Source organism: Oryctolagus cuniculus, chromosome 21 (genome assembly GCF_964237555.1).
Source record: "Oryctolagus cuniculus chromosome 21, mOryCun1.1, whole genome shotgun sequence".
Taxonomy (NCBI): domain Eukaryota; kingdom Metazoa; phylum Chordata; class Mammalia; order Lagomorpha; family Leporidae; genus Oryctolagus; species Oryctolagus cuniculus.
In genome coordinates, this window is record NC_091452.1 from 1,430,537 (window position 1) to 1,443,339 (window position 12,803).

At 51.9% G+C, this 12,803-nt stretch overlaps 1 protein-coding gene across 4 annotated transcripts in view; it reads right to left on the bottom strand.

Annotated features, from left to right (window-relative positions):
* SFSWAP (splicing factor SWAP) overlaps window positions 1–12,183 on the bottom strand; it is a 77,376-nt gene extending 65,193 nt beyond the window's left edge. For 3 of the 4 annotated variants that reach the window (XM_008250412.4, XM_051837628.2, XM_002722685.5), the window contains exons 1-4: window positions 11,813–12,183; window positions 9,669–9,838; window positions 8,954–9,085; window positions 3,101–3,186 (exon numbers count right to left, since the gene is read on the bottom strand). In XM_008250412.4, the coding sequence (XP_008248634.2) occupies window positions 3,101–3,186; window positions 8,954–9,085; window positions 9,669–9,838; window positions 11,813–12,030 (606 nt within the window). In that variant the 5' untranslated portion in view covers window positions 12,031–12,183. The remainder of the gene's footprint in view (window positions 1–3,100; window positions 3,187–8,953; window positions 9,086–9,668; window positions 9,839–11,812) is intronic. The other variant, XM_051837630.2, reaches the window with a different exon arrangement.
* Between the last annotated feature and the right edge of the window lie 620 nt (window positions 12,184–12,803).

Sequence of the window (12,803 nt, forward strand, 5' to 3'; positions counted from 1 at the left end):
GTGGAGCGCAGGCCTGTGCCAAGTGCCCTTCCCAATGGGAAGAAAAGGCCACCCCACCATGGGAACGCCAGGAGGGCTCCACTCCATGACGGTGGGAGCTCAACCATGCTGAGAACAAGGCTCTGAGAGGGATGGTAGCTGATAAACCTCACGCTATGGCTCTAGGCCCAGAGTGGGCCACTGGGCTGCATCAAGGCCTGGCCACACCTCTACACCTCAGTGTCTTTCATCTGGAGAATGGAAAACTGTACCTACTTCCCAGAGTTCATCTGAGTACTAAGTGAAAAACACAATTCAAGAATCCTGGTACACAGCAGGCGCTCAGTAAGCACTTATCATGCTAGTAGAACCCTAACAGGCCAAGACGTCACATGTGACAGCAAGGACACACCACACCCTTTCCCCTTTTCCTTTCTGTCCACGAGCACGGCTCCCTTAGCAATATCCCAGCTCCATCTGTCAGGGAACAGACGGTACCTGGTGCTCAGAAGGTCACTGTGCCACCTCCAGCATTTCAGGAGAGGGAAGACAGGTGGACAGTACAGACTCTCCGCTTCCCACCTTGCCTGGGCAGTAGGTGCCAAAGTCTCCAACACGGTGCACACGGTCAGAGGTGAAGGGCACAGCAGATGATTCGACAGCACGGAACCCGGGACAGAGGGAGCTGCTCCGGCTCCAAAAGCACACACGTGATCAGGGCTGGTCCACATGCGGGAACTCAGGGAGCAGACAGAGGGTGTCCAGGCTGCCACCAAACTGACACCTGACTGGACACACCCACACTACGCTGGACAAGATGTGGGGCTACCTGTTTGGTGAAAAAACTGGAACTTCTCAGGGAACTGAGAATCGTATTCATAGAACCAATGTCAGCAGCTAAAATAAAGCTGTCAGCTCACCTGATGGCTCACGTCTAGAGGCCCAGTGACACAAGATGGGAGAACCACACGAGGTGTCCCCACGTGCCAGCCAGACACCGAGTGGAAGTGAGCTGGGCCCCTGTGTTCTGATTTCACTGGGTGTGACCTGAAAGTTTAGTTTACAAACCAAGAATGCCCTGAATCTCCTGCCTTCAGCAGCCACACCAGCCTTCCTTGGTCAGTGGCCACACAACTCTGCTCAGAGGCCACAGCAGTCCCTCTATCCCGGCCTGGACATCCCAAAGTTCAGCTCCAAAACGGAGCTTCTGATACAAGCACTTCTGCCTTCTGTACTTCTCCACTAGCACAGACGATGTACATAATGAAATACTGCCAGAGGAATCACAACACTGGCACTGACCTAAGGAAGACCAGTCCTGCCCCTGGCCTCAACCACAGCCCCAACGTGGTCAGAGCAACTCCACCAAGAGACCCCACTCTACCCACAGTGGAGTCACTACACACGGAGGTTGGCCTGGCTCGCCAACAGGTGACAGACGTGTGCGGTTCTGCTGGACAATTCATCAGCCAGAGGGGTTGACACTGACACCAAACACCTTGACCAGGATTCAACAGGATTGTGCTTGCACAAACAATTCTAAAAGCCATCTGCAGGGCCGGCATCCCATATGGGAGATGGTTCAAGTCCCAGCTGCTCCATTACTGATCCAGTTCCCTGCTAATGTGCCTGGGGAAGCAGCAGCAGCAGCAGGTGTTCCAAGTCTCCTGGCTTCAGCCTGACCTAGCCCGGGCCATTACGGCCATTTGGGGAGTGAAACAGTGAGGCAAGATCTCTCTTTGGCTCTTCCTCTCTCCATAACTCTGACTTTCAAATACATCAATAAAATTTAAGAAATACAAGTAAAATTTCGGGGCTGGTGCTGTGGTGCAGTGGGTTAACGCCCTGGCTTGAAGCACCAGCATCTCATATGGGCGCTGGTTCTAGTCCTGGCTGCTCCTCTTCCTCTCTGCTATGGCCTGGGATAGCAGTAGAAGATGGCCCAAGTCCTTGGGCCCCTGCACCCGTGTGGGAGACCCAAAAGAAGCTCCTGGCTTCTATTGGTGTAGCTCCAGCTGCTGTGGCCATCTGGGGAGTGAGCCAGCGGATGGAAGACCTCTCTCTTTCTCTACCTCTCTCTGTAACTCTGTCTTTCAAATAAATAAATCTTAAAAAAAAAAGTAAAATTCCATATGGTCAATGTTAAATACAAATTTGTTACCATTAGATAATGGAGCAACTGCGATTTTTCTCAGCTTAATGTCAATGGGTCTCTCCCACAGAACAAATGGCCTATTTCAGAACAAATAAGTAAGAAAGGTATTAACACTGCAGCTTTGTCACTTGCAACCCAGCCAGGAGAATGTCAAGAGAAAACTTCAGGGCAGGCGTAAACACGTGGGCACCCCTGCCAAGTATGCACAGGCAACAGAAGCATCAGGAGCACCCCAGTACAGACAGAACAACCCCCTGAAGCACAGGCAGCCGAGGTGGCACCTAGGGATGACCGTGGTCCAAGGTCCCTCCTGCCACAGATAAGCCCAGTTCTTGACTTTCCCAAGCCTCTGTCTCTTAGCTGGAGGGGAAAGTGACAGCAGTTCCCTCACAGGTGTCAGCACCCCGAAATTCAACATACAAAGTGGCTTAGCACAGAGCCCAGAGTACAAAAACTCCTCAATAAACCATCAGAAAACAAAAGAGGAGAAAGCTGCCTGTTATAAATTAGCCCTAATGGAACAAGGAACCGAAGCAGTGTGTGGAGAGTGGCTGAGCTGGAGACAGCAAATGCCTGCGGGCGGGGTCCAGGACAGGACGCCTAGTGGGCAGCACAGCCCTGAAGCATGACAGGAAATCCCCTACCAACTGTGAAGTGCCCACAGACACCAAACCAGAAGCTACTTGCCCCACGTGGCTGATGCCCACTTCCCAGGAACCTGACTCCTCTCCACACTGGTCCAACCTGGGCCCAACTCTGGGAGCCCAGAGACCCAATCCAAAGTCCCTGATGCTCTGATGGAGTCACTATGCTGTGACCCATCCACTTCCTCCCCCAGACCCTCGTAACAGTGCGCTGACGCATCACACACCTAAGCAGTGGCTGCTATCGTCATCACGTCCGCACACAAGCACACGTAACGAACAGTGACAACGGGAGTCATGCTTGGGGGAGGAAGACACCTACCAGCTCCACGTCAGATGGGACATTCAATCCTAAGGGGGCAACGAAAGGTTCTTCATTTTCCTCCAAATTTTCTGCCTCATTTTTTTCTGTAAATAAATAAAACAAAAAACTTCAAAAATGGAGTCAGGACCTGGAATGTGCGCATGTGGATGCTGACGTGAGAGGTGGGACGCCACCTGCATGGCAGGGAAGGGAATGCAGAGGGGCTGGGACATGACCTTCCCTCGCTTCTTACACAGACGTTCCCAGGAAAATACCAGTGGTCACTATGGCATGAAAGTAACCATCAGGTTACACAAACTAAAATCACAGTAAGACACCATTTCACAGCTAGCACATCTTTTTTTTTTTTTTTTTTTAAAGATTTTATTTATTTGAAAGGCAGAGCAACAGAGAGGCAGAGAGGCAGAGATGGGGGGGGGGACGATAGAGAGTCAGTCTTCCACCTGCTGGTTCACTCTCCAAATAGCCGCGATGGCTGCAGCTGAGCCAATCAGAAGCCAGGAGCTTCTTCTAAGTCCCCCATATGGGTGCAGGAGCCTAAGCATTTGGGCAATTTTCCACTGCTTTCCCAGGCACATTAGCAGTGGGGCAACCCATATGGGCACTGGCTGGAGTCCTGGGCACTCCACTCCCAAACCAACTCCCTGCTAATGTACTGTAACTCTGTGTTTTTCAAATAAAAATAAATCTTTTTAAGAAACGGAAAACAAAGGCAGGAGCTTCGCTTAGCATTTAGAAGCATCCCTTCCCCAGCCCCCACACCACTGCCATCAGAGTGCTTGGTTCCTTTCCTGGCTGTTGTTCCTGACTCCAGCTTCCTGCTGATGCAGACCCTGGGAGGCTAAATTCAAACACAGTGCAATGGCCAGGGCAGGTGTCTATCCACAGTGAGCAACTGCCAAGGCGGGAGCAGTGAGCAGCATCCTGGTTCCTGCCGTCCCCGTTTCCTGTCAGGAACTCCCTCAGAGCAGGTGGAGCAGCAGAGGGAGTGCTGACAAGCGCCAGGCCAGGTCAGCGCTGGGACTCAGGCGAGGGCCCCACTCGTCTCCTCAGTCGTTCCAGGCTGTGTGAGTTCAGGGACACAATCGGCGTGAACGCCTCGAACAAAACCCTAGACACTTGGCACTGAGTATCTCAGAGAGAGCTTTCTCTTCATCTCCCAGCCCCTTTTATGAATGTTCACATTAAAATGATGCTGCTAAGACCTCACCCAACAACTTCTATGGATTCCTGACAGCATCAGGCAGAAGACAAGGTAATCAATTCCCAAATAGCTGACTCTCACCATCAAAGTGTGAAACAGGAGGGCCCATCTGTCAAGGTTTCTCCACCCTACAAAACTACCTCTCTTTCATTAACAACCAGATGTATTCTTTTCTACTTCTGTTTATTTCATTTTTAAAGATTTTATTTATTTATTTGAAAGTCAGAGTTACACAGAGAGGAGAGGCAGAGAGAGAGAGAGAGAGAGGAGGGAGGGAGGGAGGGGTGTCTTCCATCTGATGGTTCACTCCCTAATTGGCCACAACGGCTGGAGCTATGCTGATCCGAAGCCCGGAGCCAGGAGCTTCTTCCAGGTCTCCCGTGTGGGTGCAGGGGCCCAAGGACGTGGGCCATCTTCTACTGCTTTCCCAGGCCACAGCAGAGAGCTGGATCAGAAGTGGAGCAGCTGGGTCTCGAACCGGCGCCCATATGGGATGCTGGCACTGTAGGTGGCAGCTTAACCTGCTGTGCCACAGCGTTGCCCCCTCCCCCTTTTTAAGATTTATGTATTTATTTGAAAGTCAGAGTTACACAGAGAGGAGAGTGGGGGTGAGGGGGGAGTAGAGGGGCAGGCTGTTCGTTTAATTAACAAAATGTCCAGGTTGTATAAAGCCTGCAAAATCACCTGGTTTGGCCCTGCCAGGGCACTCATAGGCAAGACTCGAAGGTCAATACATCTACAGCAGGCTACTTTTAAAGCTGGTAATTCTGAGGGCCGGCACTGTGGCGTAGCGGGTAAAGCCACCGCCTGTAGTGCCAGCATCCTATATGGGTGCTGGTTCTAGTCCTGCTGCTTCTGATCCCGCTCTCTGCTATGGCCTTGGGAAGCAGAAGATGGCCCAAGTCCTTGGGCACCTGCACCCGCGTGTGAGACCCAGAAGAAGCTCCTGGCTTCAGATTGGCACAGCTCCAGCCGTTGCGGTTAACTGGGGAGTGAACCAGCAGATGGAAGACCTCTCTCTCTCTCTCTCCTTCTTTCTCTGTGTAACTCTTTCAAATAAATAAATAAATCCTTTAAAAAAAAAAAAAAAGCTGGTAATTCTGTAAGGCCCCCAAATTATGTCATAGACATCCAAATGGCCTGAGGCAGGAAAACAGGCTCCACACCCCTAAGCTATACAAATAGCTATATTTTGGCCGGCACTGTGGCTCACTAGGCTAATCCTCCGCCTTGTGGCACCGGCACACCAGGTTCTAGTCCCGGTCGGGGCTCCGGATTCTGTCCCGGTTGCCCCTCTTCCAGGCCAGCTCTCTGCTGTGGCCAGGGAGTGCAGTGGAGGATGGCCCAAGTGCTTGGGCCCTGCACCCCATGGGAGACCAGGATAAGCGCCTGGCTCCTGCCATCCGATCAGTGCGGTGCGCCGGCCGTGGCGGCCATTGGAGGGTGAACCAACGGCAAAAGGAAGACCTTTCTCTCTGTCTCTGTCTCTCTCACTGTCCACTCTGCCTGTCAAAAAAAAAAAAAAAAAAAAAAAAGGCTATATTTTCCAACTTTCTGATTCCCAAGGCACCTAAATACATTTCAAAAATTACCAATTTAGCAACAGTGAAATGTAATCAAAACATAGTGAAAAACTAAAAAGCTAGCATTTTAAGATTTCAACATCTCAGACCTTTCAAAAACAGACTGTTAGAGAAACAAATGCTAAATCTTCACCAGAACAGAAAAGCCTAGAAAAGGCAACCATCGGCAAAGCTCTCGACCAGACTCCACTCCTCTCATAATCAACAGGGGGACCCTGGGGCAGGTGTTACTGCAAAACCTGGGCGCTACTGCCTGATGCCACTCAGCTGCACCACCAACTCCACTGAGCGAGAGCTGCTCTGCTTCTGCTCAAGGGCCCCAGGTCTTGTCTAAGAATGACAAGTAGGGGCCAGCATGTGGCACAGCAGGCTAAGCTGCGGTCTGCGGCACCGGCATCTCATATAGGAGCATCTGTTCAAGTACTGGCTACTCAGCTTCCACTCCAGTTCCCTGCTAATGCACCTGAGAAAACAGGTGGGGAGAACGTGACACTCAACTGGGCTGTTAACGATACTGGAAAGCAAACTTCTATAAACCTCTGTGCATGTACGTGGTATTTTATTTGTATTAATGCAAGTTAAACATAAAATATCAAGACAGAAGTTTCATATGGGCCCACTTCACATTAACAAAAAGTCATAAGCATATAAGAGAAAGTTCTGAGAACATAATTATAGAAAGAGTAATATAAAATAAGAAAGAAATTTAAAGAGGAAACCACTAATACTTACAAGATAAACTAAGTCACACTGAAGTTATAAACATTCAGTAATTACAAAAAAGTTTGTGTCATTGAGACCAACAACGACACTGCAACAACAATCCACCACTGAGAACAGGGACTGACAAACCCTTTCTGTAAAATGCTGAGAGTAAATATTCCAGTTTAGGGGGTCGGATGGTTCCTGGAGAATCCATAGAACCCTGCAGAGTCCAAAAACCTCAATACCATGAAACAAACAGGCTGGCAGTTATGGGCGGCTGATCCCTAAGCTAGAAGGTTAGGAAATTAACAGAATGGCTTTTTCTCAAGACTGTCACTAGAATCTTTGGGGAGGGGAAGAAAAACAAATATATATTTCAGTTCTTCATTAGTGAGATAGTGATAGTATGCATTCCTTTCTTTCTGGATTTAAAGCAGAAATACTGTTCGCGGTTCAGAGATGAGACAGCAAAATCTGAACTATCCAGAAACCCAAAAGGGTAATTTCCTCTGGATAAACAAGTGAACGGTCACTTGTTAGACCTGCAAGAATATTTTCAGCGTATCACCTCTGAGGGATGGTTAAGTTCCGCAACTAGCCTTTGACTCAGCATAGTCAGTTATACCAGCAAAGTATCCGCAAAGTTCATAAAACCCGCCACGAATGTGGAGGACCACAGAAAGGCCCAAAGCTGGCCTGCACATGCGTGAACCATGCCACCACGATTCCCAAGATCCTGCCCTACGTGCAAGCATGGGGAGAGCCTTGTGGGGCTGTAGGGTGGAGGGGCAGAGAGCATCCTGCTTTCCCATTAAACGGCTGTAAGCACTTCACACTCACTAAAGAGATTTGTGCTTTAGAAGACAACAAATAATCCCCAAATAACAGATTAAGTCAGCTGTAAAGTTCACTCTGTAGAATATGACTCTAGCTTGTTACTCTACATATTGGGTTTCTAATTTAAAGTCAGAAGTCATCCAGCCTTAATGTTCCAGCTGTCTCGTTGTTCCTGATGACCAGTGGTGGATCATCAGGCAAATGCTATGACATGGTGTTCTAGGGGCTTACAGAAGGAACTGGGGACATGTGTTCCAGTCTAACATGAGCCCAGAATTCTGGCTGTTCCATTTTTATAGCCAAAGTTCCCAGCAAAGCACCAGTTAAAAACCATTTTATACAGGTATCATTTTAAAGTACCGTGATTAAGTATATGCCCTACGTCCTGTCAAAGACCACCAGGAAATCCTGTGCTGTCTCCTCTTGGGAGTAACCGTGTGGCCCCTGGACGGCCACTACTTCAGTGGAGGGTGTGTACAGGCAGGAAGTACACATGAGGATGAGGGAAAGGCGACATTAGCGTAGCCTAATTCATGCCTATTTTCAAGGGCTGGCACTGTGGCGTTGCAGGATAAGCCGCTGCCTACAGCACCAGCCTTCCATCTGTGTACCGGACTGAGTTCTGGCTGCTCCACTTCCAATCCAGCAGTGGAGAACGGTCCAAAGGCTTGGGCCCCTGCACTCTTGTGAAAGACCTGGAAGCTCCCGGTTTCAGCCTGGCCCAGCCCTGGTTCTTGTGGCCATGTAGGGAGTGAACCAGCGGATGGAAGATGTCTCTCTCTGTCTCTCCCTCCCTCTCTGTAACTCTTTCAAATAAATAAAATAGATTTTTTTTTTTTTAAATTTTTTGACAGGCAGAGTGGACAGTGAGAGAGACAGAGAGAAAGGTCTTCCTTTTGCCGTTGGTTCACTGGCTGCCGCGGCCGGCGCACCGCGCTGATCCGATGGCAGGAGCCAGGAGCCAGGTGCTTTTCCTGGTCTCCCATGGGGTGCAGGGCCCAAGCACCTGGGCCATCCTCCACTGCACTCCCGGGCCACAGCAGAGAGCTGGCCTGGAAGAGGGGCAACCGGGACAGAATCCGGCGCCCCAACCGGGACTAGAACCCGGTGTGCCGGCACCGCTAGGCGGAGGATTAGCCTAGTGAGCCGTAGCGCCGGCCAATAAAATAGATCTAAAAAAAAAAAAAAAAAAAAAAAAAAAAAAAAAGCCTCTTATTTCAATGCCCCGAGAATGAACCACAGTACATTAGCAATCCTGACTCCAGGAAACCTGGATTGGGTAACTCCCTGCTCTCTCAATCAGAGAAAATACAAACAACAAGGCAGCTGGGAACCAGTGCAGACAACCAAGTCCGACTCACTCTCCAGCTCCAGGACAATTTACTTTCTAGTTCCTGGGTTTGCTTGAACAAAGGGAGAATGCCACTAAGCTTGTGCGCGTGTCCCAAGGCTGGTACGCGTGGTAAGCGATGGACGCAGCGTCCTGCCACACAGCTCGCCCAGGCAGCGCCTGCCCCTCACCTCTCTGTCGGGAAGGCTCTTCCTCCTCCGTGGGCTCCGACGGGTCATAATAGTCGCTGCCGTAAGTGAACCCCACAGCGTTGTAGCTGCCATCCTCGGCTAATGCTTCACTCAATCGCTTGTATTCTTCCTCTTGAATAAAAATGAGAGTTTTATTAACAAAATGGAAATTAACTGAGAAAAATTGACATACTTCTAAAGTTGTAGCTACCAGTAAAGCGTACAACACACTTTCTCAACCTCTTTGAGGCGAAAATGAGTTTAAAAGTCACACTTTACATCTATCAATATGTACTTTTGCCAGTACATGTTTACCCACAGACAGAAGAATACAGGCCTTTTGTGGAAAATTTCTTCCTGCTGAGAAAATTTTGGGATTAAGAACTGTATTAAAGATTGTTAAGGCAAAGACAAGAACATCATTTTTTAATTCATACAATACTGTTAAAGAAGAACAGTTAAAAGAGTTTTTGTTTTTGTTTTTTTTTTTCAAATCCCAGTCTGCCCTCAAAAGCTGGGAAAATTCTCTGTGGCTCTATATATAAACTATCCTGAGGTCCTCTCAGAACGCAAAGACTCCTGCTTTTCCAATCCACTGGGTACTGTCAAGATAACATCAGAAAGAGTGAGTATAAAAATGAATGGGAGTAAATTTTTAAATACTTAAAAAATTTGTAAAAGTTGGTTGCTTAAGTAAGTTTTTCTTGAGCAGTACCTTGCCTCGCCTCCTCCTCAAGCAAGTCCGTATGCAAGGCTAAATACCTCTCTTCATCACACAGGGCCTCTACTCGTGCCTCCTCTTCGGACAGCTGGTAGTCTCTGTTCCACGTGGCGTACTCAGCATCGTACTCAGAAAGGTCATGCAGGTGACCACGCCCATCGTATCTGTAATATGAGCGCGCTGGTCAGGGGACAGAAACCAACGTCCAGGGGGGTGTGTGTGCGTGACATCTTACAGGCATACTTACCACGTGAAACAAAGAGATAAAAACATTAAAGCAAATACAAGAAAATTCTCAAATATATTTTTAACTCAGCTAGTTATATCTCACCTACTTTTAAACTCAAGTTATCTTAACAAAGTACAAATTCCTTTCTACAGTATGGTAAGAATTTTAATTAAAAGCAAACAATGCTTTAATAGCGTAAGTGGTGTTGGTGTCCACCTCACTGGCAGTTCTTACCGCTTTTATGGTTTGGGCAACCATGGAATGCCCTTTCAAAAATCTTTTTGTCTGTAAAGTTAAATATCATAGCTTACATTCACACAAACCGAATACATAAATACCTATCCGTAAGAACCAAACGGTCGAAATTTCCTCGCTTCTTTCTGCTAGTCCCGAACTCTCAGGAGAAATCTTCACCAAAGAAACTTGCGTCCATTGGAGGTAAAATCTTGGCTAGGCTCGCCCCCTAGCCACTTGGCTGAGGAAATAAGTGCTGGTTACGTGATAGAGAGACACACATACATAGGAACAGTGACATATACGTGCAGTTTAAGGAGGTTCACTGGAACAGCACACCACCACAGGTGCAGGATCGGTATCTCCTCTACACTACACTCCCAGGAACCACACACTCGGGGACATGTCCACGTTTCTCTAGCACAGACCGACAGGCAATGTGGTCCAGTTGGGAATAAAGAGCCGTTCTGCTCTGCTTCTAAAGCAAGACTCAGCGAAGATGCCATGAGCCTGCAGCTAACACATCAGCGTTGCAAAACAAATGTAGAGCACCAGGCAAAAGTCCGCTTACTTTCTTAATGCCGACTTTTGTAATGGGGACAAAATTACTAATGTGGGAAAAAAAGGCCCAACATGCCAAGGTAGCCAAGGTACTGCATTTTATTAAGTTCCAAAATTAGTTTTCCTTCGACGTAAACCTCCTTAACTTACAATTGTGGCTTATCATTTACAACCATTGCACATGTACATGTGTGGCGTTTGCTCCCCGCCAGGCTTGGAAGCCCTAACTCAGACCACACAGCATACAAGGAACGCTGCAGAGAGAGCCCAGACTTCCACGATAACGTCACAAGCGACAGCGAGGCGTCCAGCGGGAGCCCGGCTCCGAGGCACAGCTGCGGCCGGACAGCGCAGACCTGCCGCCCCCTCCCAGTCCTCGCGGTCTCCCCTGACTCCACGCGGGCAGGCGGGGAGGGAGCGGGCCCAGGCGGGCCTCGGCGCGTCCGTGGCGCCCAGCTCAGGGGGCTGCCCTACAGTCACGTTCCGGGGCTCTGCGGGGTCCAGTCTTAGGGTCTCAACGCCGGCTTCCTTCACGCGCCGCTACTCGCAGTCTAACGCTGGGTCACCAGTGGGCAGCCTCGCAGTCCGCGACCGGAAGGAGTGTCGCCAAACCGCCCCCCGCCCGCCCCGCGAAAAACAAGGCCCGGGGGGAAGGGGGTGCGCGCTGGCGGTGGGGGGAGCAAACACCCTGCATCATGTCATGTCACCCTCTTCGAATCAGACCTTCCAGAGCCCCCCGGTCTCGGGCCCCTGCCCGTCGCCGCCAACGGCCTCCAGGGTGATTACCTAAAGCAGCTCTGGCGCGGACAGACCCTTCGGTGCCGGGACAGCGAAACCTGCCCTAAGGACACCGCCTGTGGGAGCAAGGTCAGCTGCCCGCACCCCCTCACCCCGACGAGCCGGCGGGGAGCGCGCGGCGGGGGCGGAGGCGGCCGGTTCTGCCGGCCGGAGCCTCGGGGCAGGTTTCGCCATCCCAGTCCGCAGGCACAGGGCCCCGGGCGCGGGAGGGAGTCCCCGGGTCCCCGCCGGCTCCGCGGCACCCAGTGTCCATCGGACGGACTCGAGCGGGAGGGGTGGGGGGAGGGGAGGCCCGGCGGGCCGGGGAGAAACCGACCTGTCGATGAGGATCTTGTGGTCCCCCATCCACGGGATGAGGTGTTGTCCCTGCTCCTGGGCCAGCGCCCGCTCGTCGTCCCGGAACAGCTTGCAGGCATAGCCGAAAACCAGCAGCTCCACTCGGCTGCTCGCGCCACCGGCACCGCCAGGCCCGGCCTCCTCCTTGGCGCCCCCTTTCCTCTCGGGCTTGGCGCGGCCCCCGCCCGCGCCGTACATGACAGCGTCCCCGGCGCCCCGGCCGGTCCCCTCCGCGCCGCGCGACGCCCCCGACGGCTCCGCTGGCCGCCCTCTCAGTCAAAAGCTCCGCATCCCGGCCCCAACCTCAACACCGCCGCCATAGCGGGCCACAAAATGGAGGCGGCGCAACTTCCGGCGGGAAGGCCCGCACTTCCGGCGCGCGGGTTCGGCAGATTCGCCACGGCTCGGCGGGCCGCCCTGGCCACCGCAGAAGGTGTTCGCTTGGTTTTCGCCCTCGGACGGCCCGCCACGGCGGGGGCTGCCGCGAGCGGGGCGCGCACATTTTTAAATTCCGTATTGGCTGCGGTCGTTGGGGGCGTGACGAAAGCGCTGCGCGGGCGCGCGTCCGGTCGCTCCCCGCGCGCTCTTTTCGTGGGGCCGCAGCGGCTGCCGCCGGGCCGCATTTCTGCTCGGTCACCGAGAGGGTCTTCTCCCGCGGCCCGCTCAGCTCGGGAGGCGGCCAGGGCGGCCGTCCGGGGCTGGCGCGTGTCCCGGGGGTGGTCCCCTGGCGGTCTCCCGGGCTCTTTTAGCGCAGTCTTTTCGGGTCAGCAGGTCAAGGGGGCGGAGTGCAAAGGCTGCTGCTTTGGGGTCGGGTCGCTTCTCGGCCCTCCGGGGACGCCTTCCCGAGCGCCCGGTTCCTGGAGGGCCCGCCCTCCCGGCTTCTGAGACCCCCTTCTCCCGTGAAATGGAGGAGGTCTGGCTGCAGCCCGCACGTTCCCAGGTCGCGGAGCTCTGAGGTCTTAAGGGCTTGG